Raw genomic sequence first — 22,814 nt, 5'->3', positions numbered from 1 at the left:
ACCTGACATTATAATTTTACACCTTTCTTCATGGTTCTAGTGTTTTATCAGGCCAGAATCTTTTTTTAGAGTGAATTTGATCAGATGGTTATAGGTATGGACAAAAATGGCCCAACCTTTTGGAGAAAGGGATCATTTGTCAGGAAAGGCCACTGGAGGTCAAGAAATGCTGAAAATATTTGTTTAAAAAAAAACTCGGAGCCAAGTTTCATTAGGAAATTACAAGTATATCAGGACATTTTTGTAAACAAAGTCAATTAATAAAGAATGTGATTACATCTCTATTTTTTTTAGATAATTTATGTATTTACCATTTTTTTCAAGCACTACCTGCACCAACTTTTTGAGGCGATCAATATGGAGATTTAAACACCAGGTTACTATATCTTAAGTTTAAAAAAAAAAAAACGAATAATAAAGTGTATATGTTACTCCAGAGGAAATGAGCGGGATCAGTTAGTACAGAGGTGATTGGTGAACTGAGGCAAAGGGGGTTGGTGTTACTACAGAGGAAACATGACCATGCTCTGGCGTACAACTGCTACTTCTTTTTAACAATGCTGTGATGTATGGCATAAGTGGGGAATGGCCACAAAGAGATTCCTCTTCTCCTGAAGGAAAGTCTTCAGTTATGGATTTTACAGATTGTAAGGGAACACAATATAATGCAACTTTTTCGAAGTACAATGTTCCAATGTGGACCGAAGAAGATGGTGAAGGCTAAAACAATAAAAATGCTAAACTATGGGTAAAAAAATCTATTTGATATGGTTGAAATTTTACCTGCGGTATACTCTGTTTTTGTGAATCGGGGTGGTTGATCGTTTATGTCTTCAAGATAGATCCTCACTTCCTGCAACGTAGCATCTGTGCTGGGATCAAAGGTCTGAATGCCAGAAGCCCTCATTGCTTTTCTGGTTGACCAATTTCTGTTGCTGGATGCTTTCACTATCAGAAAATAATAGGGTTCCGTCTCTCTGTCCAAGTTCTTCAGAACAGTCATTTTTCCTATTGGGGTCAGTTGGAAGTTGTTTTTTTCATTGCCAACTAAAAAGGGGAACACAGACATGCTTATATCATATTACTGCAATTAAAACTCTTCCTTCTGATTGGTGGATTTATTTGGAAGGAGCTTGCTTGCTTATATAATATAGCTGTTCATACACTGGGGCAACTTCACAGAGCAAGGAAGTCGCCAACAATCTGATGCACACAGGACCGTGCATTGCATCGGACCTGCTGTCAAATACATGCAATTTGGATGCTTTTTATGAGCCTGATTGTGAGTTGGGAGCAAAACAAAAAAGCAGGGCACCATGGCAACACTGGATTTGTCAGTTAGGGTTAATTTTCGCAAAAGAATAGTACAGAAAATATGTTAGTGTTGCTCCCAGGAGGTGAATACAAATAACTCTGAGGGAGGACTGTGCATGTGCACATATTATATTTGCGATTATAATCTTTTTAGCTACGCTTTTGTTTTTCTTTACTTATACCCCTTTCACACCAGAAGCAAATTCCCGGGATAAAGATTTTCAACCTGGGAATTTGCTGAAGAACCCGGGTTTTTCTTTGATGTGAAAGGGTCAACAGGGATTCTAAATCCTGGCACTCCTGCTCTTGACCAGGGTTGGAGTGCCGGGATTTAAGAGCCGTGTTGACACTTTCACACCAAAGAAAAACCCGGGTTTTCATCAAATTTCCAAGTTGAAAAGCTTTAACCCGGGAATTTGCTTCTGGTGTGAATTGGGGCCAGGCTCCATCCTGCAAAATGACCCGGCATGACCGGTGTGAAAGGGGTATTAATGGTGACTGCATATTTCCAAGCAAAACAAATGTTTAAAAACATAGCAAATATGTCACCTCCACATTTACTACTTTTGTAACTACTATCAATATGCATGTAGGTCTGCACCTTCTAAGAGGGCCCATTAATTAAAATCAGATTTGCCGTATGCTCCGAAAATAAGTGCCGAAAACTGAATTGCATGATGCAATTACACAAGCAAAACTGACTCCTGGTCCTTTCTGCAAAGTGACAAGCTAATGCCATCTTTAGATAGCTTTAGCTGTGGGGATAATGGAAAGGATTACGGAGCTTGGTAAATCTAGCAGCACTGTGTCTGTCATAGACACCTATTTGGGGGTTGCCACTAGAGATGTGCAGGCTCTGATTTACTCTGATTTCAAAGCAAGATCTTATTGGCTATCAACAACTGTCATGTGATTTGGGATAGCCAATACGATCCTGCTTTGAAATCAGAGTAAATCAGAACCTGCACATCTCTAGTTGTCACTGCTGTCAAGAATAAAGAGATCAAAAGAGATACTGGAGATTTCTGCTGCGATTCCTCCTTCCTACACGATACTAAATATATGCGGTTACTCCCCTAAAGTATGGATGTTTTCAGGGAATGATATTTAATAATAAATGCCCCCTTTAATGCCTATAATGGGCATTTATTTGTGATTTTATTTCCCCACTGCATCTACTTGATAGACCATGCGTAGTCCCAAAACATCGGGACGGGGCCGAACTCTCTATACTTTGAATCAACAAGAATCACCCCCCCATGTTTGAACATTACCTGCTATGAAATAATACACAATGGCATTTGATCCTTCATCTGCATCCAAAGCACCGCTGACATTTCCCACCACAGTTCCAGGTTTGGAGTGTTCGGGTACCGAAAGAATTTGATACTGTAAAGCACCTCTCTGTGAATACGGCAAAAGAGATATATTACAACAAACATATACATACAGTAGTGTTGCAAATTCCATATTGATGAAAATCTTTTATTGTTTTATATTATATACACACACATTTATATCTATTTTTTCTAAAGTTCATATTTTTGCATTTGGGGCTAATTTCCATTGCATTACTGACCACCACTTCTACTACTGTATGCCGCTGCTCCCTTACTACTAGTTATCTTGGTTAAAAAATAGTGTAAATGAAAAAAAAAAGAAGAGAAGTTGCAGGAGATACGGTTTCAGTTCTGTTTTTGCCAATTTGTGGCCTGGCATTCTCCCACTGTACTTTTTAACTCATACTTGCCCACCCTCCAGGAATGGCTGTGTGGCTCCCGAATGGCTGGGTGGTCCCCCCATGACAGTAGGCAAGTCTCCTGGATCACGAACCCTCAGCCATTCCTTCCCCACATGCACAACTGCATGCCCCACGGTGTACGAGCCCAGAGCACCCTCACTAACTTGTCAGGGCCATGATGCAATTTGTGTTCAACTGCATCACAGTAGACCCACCCCGAATGTTACTATGCCAGTGATGTCGGCATTGTATAGCAGGGATGGGGCTATGATCACGCATCACATCCCCATAACCCCAAACCACCACCTCCTGTGCTGCTTGGCTGCTCCCTCCCGGATAACAACAATCTGAATTTGTTCTGGTCTTTGCTGTGGATGGAATATAAATTGCACTGAAGAAACATGCTGCATTCAACACTTATATGGGAAGACATGGCACACTACCATGTATGCATAGTCATCACATGGACGAGTGCCCATTTCTGGGGAGAGCAGATTACTGGCTCAGTAAGAATATTGCTGAGACTATATTGTATGTGATTGTATTGTCATCTTAATATTATATTGTGACAAAAAGATAATGATTTGTCCTCACACATCTATCCTTTTGTGCCATGTAGTAAGAGATGCCCTTACTTCTCTGTGTGCTGTGCCAGTGCCACTGCCAGTCCTCATTACTCCGCCCCCTCTATCTCCTCCCCTCTTCTTCCATCTCCTCCTTCTCCCCTCCTTTCCCCCTCAGTCACGAGTGCTGCACATACTTTTTGTACTACTTTCGGATTGCATCGCACACACATTGCATGCATTCCGTGTGATGCATGCCGTGCGATGCGATGTAGCCCGTAACGTATGCGATTCTTGCAGCATGTATGGGCACCTTTACTGCCTGCAACATTTTGCGGACACAGCACTAAGATGGTGTATGCATAGGATCGCATGTTGCATACACTCCCACAATCGGGCAGCAGCTTGTTGCAATGGCAATGTGAAAGGGCGCCAAATGTATGGTTTGCAGGAGGGCGCCGGACACCCTAGAACCGGCCCTGGAAAGTGCCTTAAGAATTAAGCTAGAGTCTGTGTTATTCTAAGTTGGTCCTACAGGCGAGAAATCATTGGAATACTTGACTTACCAGAGGTCGGACAAAGATGGGCTCATTATCATCAATATCGTCTAGAGCGATTTGAAGAGGTAGCATGGTCTCATAAGGCACCGGCTGGCCAAGGTCATAGGCAACAATAATTAACTGAATGTAAAAGAAATCACTATTTAATTGCATTAACAAAATTAAACCATTCATATTGTTAACGCTGAATCTAATGTCAACATATCCGAAAGGTCAACATTATGAATGTTGACAATCAAAGTAGCAACTCATTAAATTACTGTTAAGGTTAGGCTGTAATTGGGGTTAATTAACCTATGGGAAAGAGTTCTGGTGATGTAAAAAGGGTCCTGGACAGTTTATATTGTGTGGACAGGGGCTCTGCACATGCGACCTAGTAATGTTTAGTCCTCAAATGGAACCTTTATGAAATAAGTAAATTACACACAAGATTAGTCATCATCAGCTATGGCATGTTGTTATAGCTGCATAAAGGTGTATTATTGTTCCTTTCCACAGAAGCTGTACACAATAATTACAGCTTTGTTACATTATTAGTATATGTCTTTTTTGGGCTACTTACATTATACATGGCTTGTTTCTCCCGGTCTACTCTTTGTGCAGTCTGAAGTAGTCCACTAATTGCATCAATACTAAAGTATTCCCAGTCCTTGTTCCCAGCTCCTGTTTTCAGCAGACTGTACCGCACTGCTCCATTCAACCCTTCATCATTATCCGTGGCATAAACTTCACACACTGTGGACTTGAGTGGAATTTCCTAGTAAAACAGCAAATACTAATAATTTACCACCAGAGGGCGATACATCACCACATATTAACTTAGAGATTACTTTTTAAGATATTAATTTAGGAATAAGTGTGTCTTTTCTTGTATTCAATTTGCCATGAACATAGAATTCATATTGTATGGGAAAATGTAATGTTCTTTTGGGGACATCACAATTAAATTAGTAATGATTATATAAATGACACAACTGCTGTTTAGAAATAGCTGTTTGAAGTGTTGACATGAGAACCAGGGGTCACTAATGGTGGTAACAACCAAGTTCAGCTGATCTAATGGCTGGGCACCAAAGGCCTGCACTGGTATAAGGGCTCATAGCTTTGCGGGTAATGAGCACGGTCTTGAGACCCAAGATCCCGATTCCATCACTTCTGTGGTCCTGGAGATTTGGGCCTGGAGACCAGTGTGAGTGCAGTGCCAGCTCCTCCAGGTGCTGGATGTTAGATGGGTCGACCCCCTACCACTGAGAATACCATGTATGTGAATATACTCCATTTACTACATCTCTCTGTTTCCTAGCCTGCAGCCAAGATCAGATCCACCCCTAGATTCTCTAAAGGGCACAGCATGCTGTTATTATGTAGCATAATAATAAGCAATTATATGAAAGCCTTATGATTAACCAGGTCCAACACACTTATGCTTACTTACCTCTTTAATGTGTAATATTGTACCGTTGGATGTACCATTGGATGGTTGGACGAAAACAGGCCGATTGTCATTGACATCAATCACATCCACTCTTAGCATGGTGATCCCCCATAAAGGCGGTCTGCCTTTGTCAGTCGCTACGACAGTCAAGTTAAAATGTTCAAAAGACTGGAGAAGTCTACGGGATGTGATCAGCCCAGAGTCTTTATCAATGAGGAAAGCCTCTAAAGAAAGGTTAAAAAGTACATGTTACACTGGTTATTTATCATAGCCAAACATTATGTTTGTGTATATTTATTGTAACCCACTCAACATGTGGCCCACCCTCTGTTATGGAACTACACATCCCAGCATGTCCTTCCATGTTTTATCATTCCTTAATAGCAAACCTATGGCAGAGTGAGCCAAGATGTGGATTTCCGCAACAACTGCATAACGAACATGTTCAATTACTGCATAAATTGCAGTCTAAATAGTAGTAAACACGTGTGTGTCAACAGAAAATTACCATGAACAGTTTGAATTGATTTACTGGGCATTACACAGTGTACGGAGTCTAGAAGTCACTCTCCCAGATGGTGGGCCTGATTCAGCCAGAGAATTTCAAATCCTAATTGACCTAAAGGTGCCCATACACGTGCCGATGCTGCCGTTGCGATGTGTGCTTTGAGGTGCGCGCTCCCACGGCATCTCATCGCATGGTACAAAAAGTATGTGCTGCACATACTAAAGCCATGGAACTTTCCTACATAGGAAGCCCCGCTACCAGGTGCGTCTGGGAGGGCGTCCTGTGCCCCCTATGGACTCAAAGAAAGGGATTTATCAAGGTAAGACCATAAATCCTATTTTCTTTTTCGTCCACTAGGGGGCACAGGAGTTCATGCTGGGACGTCCTAAAGCTGTCCCCTCACGGGTGGGGGACGCTCCTGGACTGCGGAAAGCACATGTCTACCAAACTGTGCATTAGCCGATGCAAAGGTATCAAATGCATAAAACTTGATAAAGGTCTGGGAAGAGGACCAAGTAGCCGCCTTACAGAGCTGTTCAGCCGAGGCGCCTCGATTAGCGGCCCAGGATGTACCTACAGACCTGGTAGAATGTGCAGTAATCCCCTCCGGGGGAGTAATCAGTGCGGAAAGATACGCTTGGCGAACCACTGATCTGAGCCATCTCGCCAAGGACTGTTTGGAAGCGGGCCAGCCCCTCTTATTGGCCCCATAAAGCACAAACAGTGAACCCAACTTACAAGTTGACTTAAGGTGCCCATACACATTACAATTATTGTATACAATATCGCATCTCATCCGATCTCGGTTTTGCGATGACATCAGATGAGATGAGATCTAGTACAAAAAGTATGTGCAGCACGTACTTTTTGTACTAGATCTCATCTGATGTCATCGCAAAACCAAGATCGGATGAGATGCGATATTGTATACAATATTGTATACAATAATTGTAACGTGTATGAGCACCTTTAGTCCTGCGAAGATAAATCTGCAACGCACGGACTACATCAAGAGAAGCTTCAGCTTCAGAAGAACCTGGAAAAGAAGGCACCACTATTTCCTGGTTAAGGTGAAACTCAGACACCACCTTTGGAAGAAAATCCAGTTTGGGACAAAGAACCGCCCTGTCCGGGTGAAATACCAGAAAAGACGGTTTCCATGATAATGCACTCATGTCAGACCCCCTTCGTGCTGAGGAAATAGCCAACATGAAGCCACCTTCCAGGATAGCCATTTCAGATCCACCTCCTCCAGAGGCTCGAAAGGAGACGATTGAAGTGCCCGGAAAACCTCTAAAGAGGGACACCTCACCAGCCAGCCCGTCAAAGCCAGGCGACTTAAGTCTGGGTGTCGAAATGGCCCCTGTGAAATTAGGACTGGACGCAGAGGTAGACTCAGAGGAGAGGCTACCAACAGGTTCCATAGATCCGCGTACCAACCTCGACGGGGCCAATCTGGGGCCACTAGGATCATCATTCCTCCCTCCTTCCTGAACTTCCACAGAAGGCGAAGTAGGAGTTGAAACAGGGGGAATGCGTACACTATCTTGCCGACTTAAAAAGTCTGCCTCAAAATTGAGAACCCCTGGGATGAAGGCTGCAGAGATTGCAGAAATCTGCTTCTCCGCCCACCTGAATATCTTGGAGACTTCTTTTATCGCTCCTTTGCTGCATGTCCCACCCTGCCTGTTGATAAAGGCCACAGGTGTGGTGCTGTAGGACCGGATCTTTACAGGGCACCCTCGGATGAGGGACCCCAACCTCTGAAGAGCCAGAAGGATTGCTCTCAATTCCAGGAGATTGATCGGAAGGCGACTCTCCTGAGCCGTCCAGCGACCCTGAAAAAAATGAGAATTGCAAACCGCTCCCCAGCCTCGTAGGCTGGCATCCGTGGTAAGCAAGACTCAGGTTGGAATCCAAAACGGGCGGCCCTGAGACAAGTTGTCTGTCTTTAACCACCATGTGAGAGACAGGCGAACCTTCGGGAGCAGTGTGATCAATTGACTCCTTAGACGAGTATGATCTCCTGTCCACTGGCTGAGAGTGTAAAGCCGAAGTGGGCGCGAGTGAAACTGTGTATACTCTACCATGTCGAAGACACCACCATACACTTGTGTACTGAGACCCTTCTGTGACCTATAAGGGAATGAATCTTCCTCTGAAGGGAGTGGATCTTATCCTCTGGAAGATATACTCTCTACAACCGAGTGCCCAGCCGAGCTCCCAAGTGAAGTGTCCTTTGGGAAGGAGTAAGAAACCATTTCTTCCAGGTTATCCAACCGTGAGATAACAGAAGTGTAATCACGACCTGCAAATGACTCCGTAGTAGGTCTGGGGACTTTCCAAAATCAGTGGGCCGTCCAGGTATGGAATCATCCGAACCCCCAGCCGGTGCAGGTGTGCAGCCCTGACCGCCATCACCTTGGTGAACACCCTGGGAGCCGTAGATAGACCAAAAGGTAGCGCCCTGAACTGGAAGTGTTCGACCCGAAGGGCGAACCTCAAAGTGCTGATGTTCCTGTCGGATGGGGATGTGAAGTATATCTAGCGAGGCCATGAAGTCCCCTGGCTCCAGTGAGAGAATGATCGAACGCAGGGACTCCATGCAAAACTTCGGCACTCGCAGAAAAATAGTGAGCGACTTCAGATTCAGGATAGGACGGTGAGAACCATCCAGTTTGTGAATCAAGAATAGGGTGGAGAAGAACCCCTGACCCCTCTGCTCCTTAGGAACTGGAACAATGACGTTCGAGTCCAAAAGAGAGCAGATGGAAAGCTGTAGCACTTGTCGTTTCGCTGGGTCCTTTGGAAGACCCGTGCAAAAATAACACTGAGGAGGGGGGAACCGGAATGTCAGGGCATAGCCCCTGGAGACCACCTCCCTGACCTGTTTAGCCACTGGATGTCTGGTAGCCCAGGGCTGCTTGGTGCAGGGCTTGGCTCCCTTAGTGGATGAGGAAAATCTAGAGGAAGGACTAGTGCCGTCGGACAAACCTCTCTCCACCTTGCCCGCCCACTCAGACACTGCCTTGGCCACCCATGACGCGGCAAGCGTGGTACACCTAATGGCCCCTGCCTGTGAAAAAGCAGTTCTGAGGAAATTCTCAGAGGGGTCCTTTAAAGATGAAGAATCCGAAATGGGCAGTACTGAAGCGCGAGCTAATCGCGCAACATGATCATCCGCCAGGGGAGGATTTTCCCACTTAGCCCTCTCTGTGGGAGGAAAAGGTTAAAAAGGAGTAAGTCGCTTGGAAAGCTGGAACCTTTTAAACAGTTGAGACCATGCAGTCTCCAATAAATCCTCCATGAGGGCCGAAGGCGGGAGCTGGGCCGATACTTTCTTAAGACGCTTAAAAAGCAGGTCTTTACTTTTAGGGGCAGGAGCCTCATCCTTCCTCTGGAGGACTGCCTTAACCTCCTGCATCAGAGACTCTACCTCCGCTGAGGACAAAGTGTCATCGGCCCCTGCGGATTCCGCCACTGAGCTGGAATCCGAATCGGAACGCGGAGAACCCGCATCGGGACTCTGCTGCCTACACTGCCTCCTGGAATCCCTGCCCGCCCGAGTAGCCGTCAACCCCTGCACAGATTGTGCAAAGGATTGCCACCAAGGGGGCTCTACATAAGCAGGAGCTGCCCCAACACTGGTGCTGGCCACTGCCACAGGAGGCATGGGCACAGGGGGCAGGGGCGCAGGAGGTAAGGAGTTGACAAGCGGTCAATATGTCAATACCTGAGTCAAGTCGAAGCCCAGGCTGGTTCCTGCTGTGAAGGCGGCAGAAGATCTGCTTCAAGGGCCAAACACCTGGAACAGATATCCTCCTCCTGCCGAGAGAGTATGTCCACACATACCCTACAGGTACGCTGCATCGGAGATGGAGTCTCCTTGCCAGGTTTCGCCTTAGGCATACTGTCCATGATAAAAGACAAAAAACACCAGCAGTTACAACACTGACACCCAAGCAACACACTTGCAGCCTTACCCACAAAGCTTTAGCAAAGCCATTTGGTATGGGCAGATAAACTCAACAATTCAGCAAGCTGAAAAGGAGACACCGTATATGCAAAGCCAATACTATGAATGGTGACAGTGTTTCAAACTTTCATCTCTTCCAATGATATTGGAAGGAAGACAGCATCAGAGTACCAGCCGCAGGAGAGGATAAATACCACAACCACCAGGCTCCAGAAGCAGGGTGTGGGGGAGAATCCCAGCAGCCTCCATCTCTAAACCCAGCAAGTGCCAGAATGGCTGCTGATTAGGACCTTAATGAGGAGCTGGGACACCTGGGGCAAAAAAATATATATATATATTATTATTATTATTATTTTTTTGGATTGTGGGAGGAAACCGGAGTACCCGGAGGAAACCCACTCAAGTACGGGGAGAATATACAAACTCCGCACAGTTAGGGCCATGGTGGGAATCGAACCCAGGACCTCAGTGCTGTGAGGCAGTAATGCTAACCATTACACCCTCCGTACTCCTACAGCACCTGGTGTTCCTATGTGGTCACCCACTCAAGTACTAACCAGGCCCAATATACAGCATTAGCTGTAGATCCCAGGCTGTCTTCAAGCTTCTAATGATATTGGAAAGAAGACATCAGCAGAGCTCAACAATCCAGCCAGCAGCAGGAGAGGAGAAATACCACACACACACCAGGCTCCAGGAGCCGGGTGTGGGGGAGAATCCCAGCAGCCTCCGTCTCTAAACCCAGCAAGTGCCAGAATGGCTGCTGATTAGGACCTTAATGAGGAGCTGGGACACCTGGGGCAATCCTACAACACCTGGTGTTCCTATGTGGTCACCCACTCAAGTACTAACCAGGCCCAATATACAGCATTAGCTGTAGATCCCAGGCTGTCTTCAAGCTTCCAATGATATTGGAAATAAGACATCTGCAGAGCTCAACAATCCAGCCAGCAGCAGGAGAGGAGAAATACCACACACACACACCAGGCTCCAGGAGCAGGGTGTGGGGGAGAATCCCAGCAGCCTCCGTCTCTAAACCCAGCAAGTGCCAGAATGGCTGCTGATTAGGACCTTAATGAGGAGCTGGGACACCTGGGGCAATCCTACATCACCTGGTGTTCCTATGTGGTCACCCACTCAAGTACTAACCAGGCCCAATATACAGCATTAGCTGTAGATCCCAGGCTGTCTTCAAGCTTCCAATGATATTGGAAAGAAGACATCAGCAGAGCTCAACAATCCAGCCAGCAGCAGGAGAGGAGAAATACTACACACACACCAGGCTTCCAGGAGCACGGTGTGGGGGAGAATCCCAGCAGCCTCCGTCTCTAAACCCAGCAAGTGCCAGAATGGCTGCTGATTAGGACCTTAACGAGGAGCTGGGACACCTGGGGCAATCAGAGAGCAAGCCTCAGCACTTCCCCAGGGGTGGGGGAGGGACTAACCTACAGCACCTGGTGTTCCTATGTGGTCTCCCACTCAAGTACTAACCAGGCCCAATATACAACATTTCCAATGTGTATGGCTGTAGGTTCCCAGGCTGTCTAACCTCCCCCTCAGGCATCAACCCCCGGGACATAGCCTGACTAATTGTCCCTGGTGATCTAGTGGAAAGGTGGAGCAGTCCAGCCCCCCACTGCCTGCCCCCCCGCTGACTCCCATACAAACGGGGGGGGGGATCGCTGCTAGACGCGGCTCCCTGCAAGCAGGGAACCGCCGCTTACCTGCCCGGGGACGGAGTGCAGCATGCGGGAGCCTCCGAGAGAGGGTCCCGCGACGGAAGTCCCCAGTCGCCAGCGCTGCCGTCGCCGCCGCCGAGTGATGGAGCTGCGCTGCCGGTGATTCACTAAAAGAGCACCTGCCGCAGCAGCTCTAACCCATGACTGTTCTAACAGCCGCGATAATGGTGCTGCTCTCTCCTTGGCACCAAAGAAAAAACTGGTGACCCAGGGTCAGGGGGCGGGTTATGAGGGAGAAGGGAGGCAGGGAGCATGCTGGGTACATTTTTGTAACCCTTTGGTGCACGCTCTGCTACCTCACCTCTCATACCCCAGCGTGAACTCCTGTGCCCCCTAGTGGACGAAAAAGAAATCTCATTTCTTCTAACCTGCCCGTATGTCCTGTGCATAGACCACATGGTATCCAGAGCACCTGACAGTTCACGGTTTTGCCCCCTCTTAAATGCCTTGTTTCCAGCATAAACATTCCTAGCCTGTTTGTTTGGAGAAGCTTCCTACATAGGGGTTGAGTGGTGACCCTGTTCTGTGGACTCGGCTGAAGAAAGGCGTTTGCGCCTTGGGACTTACAGTATTATTTTTCTGTTTGTGTTATTCCAGGCCTGTTTAACAGTTCTTCGTAGCCCAACGCCTCTTACTTGATCCCTTAATCAGGTTAGTTGTCGTTCTCTTAGTGGGGGAGATTCTCTAACACAGAAATGCGGTAAAAACTCTGTTATCAGGGTTTTCACCACATTTCTGTATGCTGTATTGTTCCTCCGCAGTGGCAGCGCAGCGGAGGGAATCGCCAGCTTCCCTGCAGAAGCCTATGGGCTTCTTACCGCAGCGCTGTGTGAGGGATCTGTCACGGATCCCTCCCAGCATGCCCTGCGGCACGCTCCGGCGCTCTGCACATGCGCAGATGGACTCCCGGGTCACAGACCCGGAAGTCCAGTGCCGGCACTGCATCGCAAGGGACAGCTCTTATCGCAAGAGCTGTCCCTTGCGTTAATAACCGCATATGTTAAAGCATACTGTATGCCATTATTAATAATGCGATGCCCGGCGATAGAGGGCTGCGGATGTTACAACATCCCGCCCAGTATCTTTTTTAAGGTGTGGTGCCCAGAACAGGACACTGAATCCCAGATGCGGCCTCGATAGTGCTTTCGTCATCCCTGTGCCTATATATTTCTTTTTATGCAGGCAAGTATCCTGTTAGCTTTCGCTACTGATACTTAACAGTCATTACTATAGCTAAGTTTATTGTCTATTTGTACTCCTAAGTCTAGTGACTAACCTAACCCCATTTAATTTATTATATTGCACTGGTTTTGTTCCCAAAACGACCTTATATTTGTCTATGTTGAATCTCATCTTCCATTTATCAGCCTAAGGGCCAGATGCAGTAAGCTTCAAAAGTGATAAACAGCCAACCAATCAGCTCATGCCTGACATTTTTCCAAGCATACAGTCTGTGACATGGCAGGTAGGAGCTGATTGGCTGGATGTTTATCACTCTCCATTTTATCACTTTTGAAGCTTAGTGCATCTGGCCCCAGGTCTCCAGTTTGGTCAAGTCCCTCTGTGATGTGGCGATACCCTGGTCTAATTTTATAACCCTACATAATTTAGTGTAATCTGCAAAAAGGAACTCATTGCTTGCTAAACCATCCCCCAAGATGATTAATAAACATGTTAAAGACAAGTGGTCCCAGCACTGAACCCTGAGGTACACCACTTAGTACTGAGACCCAATTTAAAAAAGAAACGTTAACCGCTGTTTCCTGTTCCCTGTTTTGAAGTCAGTTCCTTACCCAAATACAGATGTTCGTTCCTATACCCAATTTTCTGGTTTATGAATCAACCTCTTATGTGGCACGGTGTCAAATGCCTTAGCAAAGTACAAAATAAAACATGTCTACTTCATTACCTTGGTCCAAATTTACACTAAATTCCTCAAGAAAGTTAGTTTGACATAAGTTATCCCTTACAAATCCATGTTGGTTTCCAGTAATAATCTTGTTGCACATTAAATTTTCCTGAATGTAATCCCATAGTATACCCTCCAGTAACTTCTCTGCTATAGATGTAACACTTGCTAGTCAATAATTACAAGGATGTGATTTATTTCCCTTTTTAAATATAGTGACTACTTCTGCTATCAGCCAATCCTTTGGAACTAAGGGGCTGATTCAGACCTGTTCGCACAGGTCCGAATTCAGCCCCGTCCTCAATGGTGGGGGACTGTGCATGTGCGGTCTCCTGCGGCAAGCACCTTTGGCGAGATTTTCATTTGCCGGGGTGCTTGCTGCCTGATTGTCAGGCAGGAGGTGTTCTGGGGTGGACACCCAGCATTTCATGGGAGTGGCCACAAAACATTGGGCACGCCCATAAAAATGCTGGGTGGGCCCCAGGGAATGCAGGCTTTCCCCTCCCTACTTGGCGTGGGCAGATGACATCCCATCAGCACCCGCCCCCAATTCGGAGAAGATCGGGCAGCAAAAAAAGTAAGTCCTAGGCTACCTTTCTGCTGCAAACAGAGGAAAAGTCATTCGATGTTGAACAACCATCTAATGATTTTGTCCTCTGTGCGGGGACATGCGAGGGAATGTGTAAGCGTACACATCCACTCACAGCATAGCGAGGGGCTTCATTCGTCGTGAGGAGTGTGTTCGCCGGAGCAGCGGGGGAACGTTAACCTGCTCACTAGGCTCCAAATATACGCAGACTAACAAGCAGGTTTTAATCGGGACCTAGGCCGGTGAGATTAAGTTTGCAAAGTGGCCTTGCTATTTCCACACCCTTGGTTACGGTGATTTAGTTATTTTAATTTCGGTGCGTCTTCTTCCTCCGAAAATTCTATATCTAAAAATGTTGTATTATCATTGGTAGTGGTAAAAACTGATGAAAAAGCAATATTCAGTTCTTCTGCTATTGCCATACCAACAGTAATCCTTTTACCTTTGTCATTTATTATGGGTCCAGGGTTGTCTTTCTTTAGCCTTTTTTCTGTTAATATACTTAAAAAAAAAATAGGTTTCCAGAATTTCTGAATCAATTTTCCTTTCAGTATCCCATTTGCTGCTTTGATTTCCTCTTTAGAGGTTTCATTGCATTCCTTATATAAGCACAATGTCTCCTCATTACCATTTGGCTGTGATAGGAACAGGCTGACCGGGGCCAGGGGCATGCCTGACACTCCCAGAAAATGGCCGGCTACCACCCCCAAACGCTGTCTTTCTGTCAATCGCCTTGTGTACGTCCAACAATCAATAAAAGTAGCAGGCTTTTATCACAGGGTAAGCCTACGCATGCGTACTGCAGGCTGTATGATGCCCAGTCCAGCGGTGCAGCTAGGTGCCATGGTGACCGGTAATGAATTGGGGGCGTGGCTAACATGTGTGGGCATGTTACATTTGAAATAAATAAGACACTGTAACAGAATCTGCTGCACTATATAAGACACTGTAACAGAATCTGCTGCTCTGTATAAGACACTGTAACGGAATCTGCAGCACTATATAAGACACTGTAACGGAATCTGCTGCGCTATATAAGACACTGTAACAGAATCTGCTGCGCTATATAAGACACTGTAACGGAATCCGCTGTGCTATATAAGACACTGTAACGGATTTGCTGCGCTATATAAGACTCTGTAACGGAATCTGCTGCACTATATAAGACTCTGTAACGGAATCTGCTGCGCTATATAAGACACTGTAACAGAATCTGCTGCGCTATATAAGACACTGTAACGGAATCTGCTGCACTATATAAGACACTGTAACGGAATCTGCTGCGCTATATAAGACACTGTAACGCAATCTGCTGCGCTATATAAGACACTGTAACGGAATCTGCTGCGCTATATAAGACACTGTAACGGAATCTGCTGCGCTATATAGGACACTGTAACGGAATCTGCTGCGCTATATAGGACGCTGTAACGGAATCTGCTGCGCTATATAAGACGCTGTAACGGAATCTGCTGCACTATATAAGACGCTGTAACGGAATCTGCTGCGCTATATAGGACACTGTAACGGAATCTGCTGCGCTATATAAGACTCTGTAACGGAATCTGCTGCACTATATAAGACACTGTAACGGAATCTGCTGCGCTATATAAGACACTGTAACAGAATCTGCTGCGCTATATAAGACACTGTAACGGAATCTGCTGCACTATATAAGACACTGTAACGGAATCCGCTGCGCTATATAAGACCCTGTAACGGAACCTGCTGCGCTATATAAGACACTGTAACGGAATCTGCTGCGCTATATAAGACACTCTAACGGAATCTGCTGCGCTATATAGGACGCTGTAACGGAATCTGCTGCGCTATATAGGACGCTGTAACGGAATCTGCTGCGCTATATAAGACGCTGTAACGGAATCTGCTGCACTATATAAGACGCTGTAACGGAATCTGCTGCGCTATATAGGACACTGTAATGCCTAGGCAGCCTAGTGATGATAACACCACCACATTAACCGGTGTCTCTTACTAGCGTCCAGCAACAGACATCAGGCTGTAGTAACGCTGAGTGACAGGACCAGCAGCTAGGCGCCGGGCAGGGCAGCCGCCGGCACACACTGCCCGCCATTAGTGTATCAGGGGATCATTTGCGGAGGGGGGGCGGGCCGGCAGCGCCATTCCACCAATCGGCGCCCGGAGCATGAGCACCAGTGGCTCCGCCCTCCCTACGCCTCTGGGCTAGTCTATCAATAATCGCCCTGCCTGCAAATTCATAGGTGTGCGATCAGGTAGGAAATAGAGTTAGTAGGTCTACAGTGTCAACAGGTCACCACCAAAAGGTCGACATTGGCAAATGACATCATGCAAAAAGGTCAGCACTGACAAAAGGTAGACACAAGCAAAATGCTGACATGAAAAAGATCAACATTTTTTTCACTTTTTTTTATTTATTTCAACATCCACGTGGACTCCAGCTTGGAATGGTAAAATGGGCAGAGCGCAGCGGTAGTGGATCGAGGCACCACGCCCAAAGCAAGGGGAGTGAAGCAAGCCAAGTGAGTGTACAAGCTACTTGATAGATTGGAGATCTATGTTAACAGGTGTCGACAGTGACACCTCAATTTTTGTATGTCTACCTTTATTCAACATTGACCTTTTGCATGCTGATATTTTGTCAATGTCAACATTTTGGTGTTGACCTAGACACTGCAGACCTTTCCTTCCACACTCCTCCCGGAAACCTATGATGATGTACAGATGGAGCCTTCTTCAACTAGCTTTCTCTGGATAGCCATGGCTCACCAAGGCCTATTGTTCTCAGCTGCAATACAATACATAGAACCATAGATTAGGGGATTAGCATAGGATTAAATCCGACAGCTCTAGCTCACTTAATCCTATTTAAGGGCTAGATGAGGATGGCTCTATCTGTAGTTGGAAGGGATTGTATAGTGACAAAATTGCCAATGTTTACGTTACATTTTTCCGACCACATGAGAAAAGCAGAAGGAGAGGGTTCTTCTAATTTAGGGAACACTTACGCAGAAAGTTACAACACAATGTATGCTTTGCAATCTGTACACATGCACAACAAGAGCAATATACTGTATTACCCACCTGCACCGGGGCCCTGGAGGTTATATGTCACCACTCCGTTGTCTCCCTCATCCAGGTCAGTGGCTGACATGGTAATGACAGATGTGCCCTCTGGTTCATTCTCATACACACTGGTGCTGAACTGGCTTTTGGAGAACTGTGGTCTGCAGTCATTAACATCTAGAACTGTGATAAACACCTAATAATAAAGGATGAGAGGTAAAAGACATTTTGGTTAGTCAAGTAGGCATCAAACACATGATGGAAAGAATGCACTATAACATATTTATTATAACAAATGACTATATCAGAAGCGTACAGTATAATATTAGTGGTAATAATAATAAATATCAGAAGTACGTATTTTCTGTATGCATGTATGCAGTACCAACATGTGTAGTATCACCTGCACAGAGTTTTCCCGGCGGTTACTGGCAATATCCCCAGGGTTGTCTCTGGCAATGGCGGTGAGTGTATACTGCTCCTTCTTCTCTCGGTCCAGTGGAGACAGGATGTATATATCTCCCTGTTTGAAAAAAAAGCACGAGCAAAAGGTTAGATTATTATTTCTTGTGTTTTTTACACAAATACATTTTTTCTTTTTTAATCTGGATACATTAATGGGACTATCTAGTCTGGTTGTCAAATTTTAAAGTTCTTGGGCCAGATTCTCTAAGCTTCAAAAGTGATAAAATAGAGAGTGATAAACAGCCAGCCAATCAGCTCCTGTCTGACATTTTTCAAACACAGTCTGGGACATGGCAGGTAGGAGCTGATTGGCTGGCTGATTATCACTCTCCATTTTATCACTTTTGAAGCTTAGAGAATCTGGCCCTATGTCTGATAAGGCAATGTGTATACTCAAAATGCAGAAAAGAAATATGTATACACATATTTAGAGAGCGCACATGTGACACTAGAATTGATACTAGTTTGAAAACATTTTTTAATAATATACAACATGTGTGTATACTAATTCACATAACAAAGTCAGCTATGAAGAGAGTACACCACACTCACAACACAAATATACATCATGCACTGCTGAAAATAAGTCATTCTGGGATCAGTATGATTTTCCGACAACTGAAATATCCTGACAATCACTTGGCCGACACTGTTATACCGGCAGGGTGTAAATGACATTGGTCAATATCCCGACAGGTACTGACAATTGAAATGCCGACACACAATATACTGACATGGTCATAATGCAGAACATGTTAAAATGCAGACACAGCTGTATTGCCCACATGGGCACTGTAATAGTGTACCGCGTACCCTCCAGTTACTACATCTTAAATCAAAAAAATATTGGTACAGTCCTGTACACAAGAGAGTACCATTAAAAAATATTTAGCATATTTTAATCTCTAGCGCTTTTTCTCCAAGCTGATCACATGCATACATTTTCCACTGTCCAGGGATTCACAATATCTATATGTATCAGAATCAAACCTCATCTGCTCACTCTGATGTATATATATTGTATAGTATGCTCTAATAATATTATTTACTGACAGAAATAAAACTTTTATCCCATGGATATTAATATCATATCCTGTATAAATGTTTCATAGCTCATTTACCGTTGTAGGATTTATCCCAAATCTGCCTTCTCCATCCACTAGGTTGTACTGAATGAGAGCAAAGCGGCCAGAGTCTGCATCAATGGCTTTAATCTGTAGGACCGTAGAACCAAGCTGAATGTCCTCGAATACCGATTTCTAGAAGCAAAAAAAAAAAAATCAGTTAATAATGAAAAATTGAGGAATGGGTAAAAACTGGAACCGGACCTAACCACAGAACGCCAGACCAGACAACTCCATTCGTCACTTCATGCCGTTCCGAAGCTTGTAGTGTCTTGTCCTGGGGGGAGGCCTGTCCAGGGGGTGTACCGTCCGGTGGGGGTGCCTGTGACACCTGGAGACCAGGAGGGAGAGATTACAGCCTCCCTGTATGATCCAGGGTCGTAGTAAAACCCAGAACGGTCCGGACCATACAAGGGGGGCTGTAACTTTTCCTTCCACTTGTCCCCCTGGACAGGACATTACTGGTTCCGGAATGGCACAGTTTGATAAATGGAGCCTACCAGGTTCAGCATTCCGGGGTCCAGTTCGGTACACGTTCAATCACAATTCTGAAAGAGGAAGGGGACCATTTATCAAGAATCACATTTGTAATGTTATCAGAGCGTGACATTAGCGTCCGCCATCACATCACAGGATGCGTTTCTTATGGCAGTATCTTTATTTGTACAACCGCATTGACAGTGCTGTGCCAGGAGACATGCTTAGTCTCGCAGACTATGCATGTGCCACAGGGGAAACGGGAGCTGATGTCATGTGACGTCAGCCGCCTGCCCATTGCCATGCCTGCTTCTTTAGGGGAACGCCCAGCATACTTATGGGGATTCCCCTGCTCTCACCCCCTGCATGCTCCCCGCCCTCCCTCCCCACAGTGAACAGCCCAGAGAGTGCGTAACTTACCAAAGCCATTCGCTGATGGGGGTTTGCACATGCGCAGAAATGCGTCTGCACAAACCCAGGCCATTGTGGGCTGGGGCAAAATTCAGATCGCAACGAGCAATCCTGAATAGGCCCCACAGTGACAATTTATGTTTCAGCCTCATTGACTAAGATGAATATGGTGGTTAAACTGTAGGCCTTGTGGTATCTGCATAAGAACTACTCTGTCACACCTCACTCTCTCAGAAGATACGATACATACAATAATAACTTGAAATTTACACTTTTTTTAATTTATTTTTTATGATATATTACTGAGGAAGAGGGTGCAACTATTAGGGTCAGTGGCTTCCTTTATGCATGCAATCACAAGTGGCAACATTGTAAAAAGGACATATCTATTGTGGACCGAGACAAACAGGTAGAAAAAAATCCTTCCTATTGTGGGATTCCTACATACCCACCCTCCCTCTTAACACAAGACAAATGATATATGATAGCTTACAATCAACAACATGGTACATGACTAGAGTTGCTGTCCAAGATCCCCCTGTTCCCTTGACCTAATGCTTTTGTAAAACTGTTCGTCAAGACCTACATGTAAACCTTATTTGATTTGTATGGTGATTGGATTTCAAATATTAATGGACTCTGTTTTAAATTGTTACTACTTTGTAATCTGTATACAAAACACAGATGTAAAGTGTTCTATTGTCACGTAAAAGCAATGTCTCAATAAAAAAGTTTATTGAAAAAAAAAAAAAGGACATATCTGTATTTAATTATTCGCTACATTGTTACAATCATTCTCCATAGGCTTTAACAGATTCATTTTCACCAACCCCTGAACAGGTGCTAAGCTTTTGGAAAGCACGTGACTGGCTGCTCGGCCTAGCGGTGCCATGTTTATGGTCACCATGATAGGCTGTTATTGCAGTTTCAGGGCTCACGCATGCAAGGTCTGACGCGCGTGAGTGCGCCAAAGTGCGGAAACTGCCGATAAGTGATTTCTGCACATTTGTGAATAGGTCTGGATCAGATCCTTGGTTCAGAACTTTTGAGTCACACCCTTAAATTAAACACGTACAGATTTTCTTGTTTTTATTTGTCCATGTGCTGTGAAAACATACTCCAATTCTTATGTTTAAGGCAAATAATAGACTTCTATGCTGTTATTTTATATTACAGTAGATTGGCTATTTGGGTGTACAGGCAGTTTTACCCACTTTCACCCATACTTTGTACTTTGTAACACAAGCAAGAATTATCACATGAATGACGATTTTGCTATTTGTATTGTGTGATAAACGTGTTTTGTCAGCCAGAAATGATAATTCATTGACCATTCATGTTCAGAATCACGACCCTGCTCATTTCTATTGAGATACTGTCAGATCACAGTACCGCTTACTGATTGAATATATTCCACATGCTTGTCAGATTTCTCTCTCTATATATATATATAAATATATACACACACACACACACACAAAATACAGGGTAGGCTGGTTAGGTAGTGGCTGTTGTGTTCCTAATGTGGGGAATTATTGTGCAGGTGTTGATATTGCAGAGTTTTATAGGCACACACCAGAGACTATGGACAGCCCAGTTGTGTTGGATTATTGGTACAGCTGTACCCACCGTTACATTTACTTACCGACATTTAATGTCTCCTGTCCGGGAGAAGCCCTTAGAGGAGACGTCCAGCCGCCATTAGGGGGGCATCCTACATCATCAAGCCTTGCCCCCATTGCAAAAGCAAACCAGTGATTTGCATCATTTGAGCCCCTCCACGTACACCAGCAAAACATGGGATTTTGCCGGTGCGGTAGGAAAAAGCTGGGGAAGCCGGGGGCATGCGGGAACATGCGGAAGGTTTGCCCACCCTTCCCGGGGGCCGGGAGGGGGACCCGATTTTCGGGAGCCTCCTGGCCATTCCAGGAGGGTAGGCAAGTATTCTGTTAAATGAAGATTGTTAATGGAGCTAAGGGTCTATACTGCTCTATGGCAGGTGTTAACCAGGTCTCTCACCACCATGTCACTACAGTAAAGAAATGAGACTTGCAAATTTACTCGGTGGCTATCTTGGGACCGGACTTAAGGCCTTCCCAGAGGCCAACCAGGCTACAGTACCACACTTCTCTCAACACCCACCCCCACCAAGGTACAGATACCTTAGTCTCCACACACCACAGGACTGTGTGATAGTACGGTCACTCACTGTCTCTCCCTGATACCTCTCCTTGTCACTCTATACCTCTCTCCCACTGCTTCTCCCTGTCACCCACTGGTGGGTGGTATACTGTATTATGAACTTGGAAGGGGGCCCAAGATACATTTTTGCACCTGAGCCAACCACTCACAAGTTCCATAGATTATTTTTGCAATAATCATGCAATATCGTGACCTACTGACAATGTTTCCTTCCTGTCCCACTTACAAGAGCATGTAGATGTGCAGTATCTAAAGAAATATAGAATATAGAAGTACTGCATCCTGTCATCAATACTACCAATATGCAGCAAATATAAAACAAAAACATTGCCTTCTAGGTGCACAATCATTTATTTTTGTACAGTACCGCTCTAAATTATAGGCTGAATTGTTTAAAGCTGGCAAACATTATAGTTATAGGGTGTGGTATATGGTTCCGACAGAGGGTTTCTGGTGTAGAAACACATTGGAGAATATTATACATATGTATGTATTTCACATGCTATTGATAGGAAGATGTATAGACACACAACATTCTTATTATAGTTGCTTTAACATACAGTAATGAGTCCATTCCCATAATCAGTGCATTCCCTCAAATTTAACAGGCTATTTATTCTAGCTGTGTAACTAATGGTAAGTAAAACCTGATTCAGACCTACTGTAATTGCAGTTTTGCCCGCAATAATTTGCATGGCAAAGTGTGTGAATTGCAGTTGCTGCGGCATTTAAACA

General features: G+C 45.1%; 1 protein-coding gene across 3 annotated transcripts in view; it reads right to left on the bottom strand.

Moving 5' to 3' along the window:
* Nucleotides 1-22,814, bottom strand: part of CDH23 (cadherin related 23) — a 914,269-nt gene that overhangs the window by 30,357 nt on the left and 861,098 nt on the right. For all 3 annotated transcript variants that reach the window (XM_083146306.1, XM_083146304.1, XM_083146305.1), the window contains 8 exons: nt 18,987-19,124; nt 17,804-17,923; nt 17,419-17,596; nt 5,614-5,837; nt 4,741-4,935; nt 4,185-4,298; nt 2,589-2,718; nt 784-1,047 (listed from right to left, as the gene is read on the bottom strand). In XM_083146306.1, coding sequence (XP_083002432.1) covers nt 784-1,047; nt 2,589-2,718; nt 4,185-4,298; nt 4,741-4,935; nt 5,614-5,837; nt 17,419-17,596; nt 17,804-17,923; nt 18,987-19,124 — 1,363 coding nt within the window. The remainder of the gene's footprint in view (nt 1-783; nt 1,048-2,588; nt 2,719-4,184; nt 4,299-4,740; nt 4,936-5,613; nt 5,838-17,418; nt 17,597-17,803; nt 17,924-18,986; nt 19,125-22,814) is intronic.

Source organism: Crinia signifera, chromosome 6, assembly GCF_055691185.1.
Source record: "Crinia signifera chromosome 6, ASM5569118v1, whole genome shotgun sequence".
NCBI lineage: Eukaryota > Metazoa > Chordata > Amphibia > Anura > Myobatrachidae > Crinia > Crinia signifera.
The sequence above is the reverse complement of the archived record's forward strand: the minus strand, read 5'-3'. Positions and strand labels throughout refer to the sequence as shown.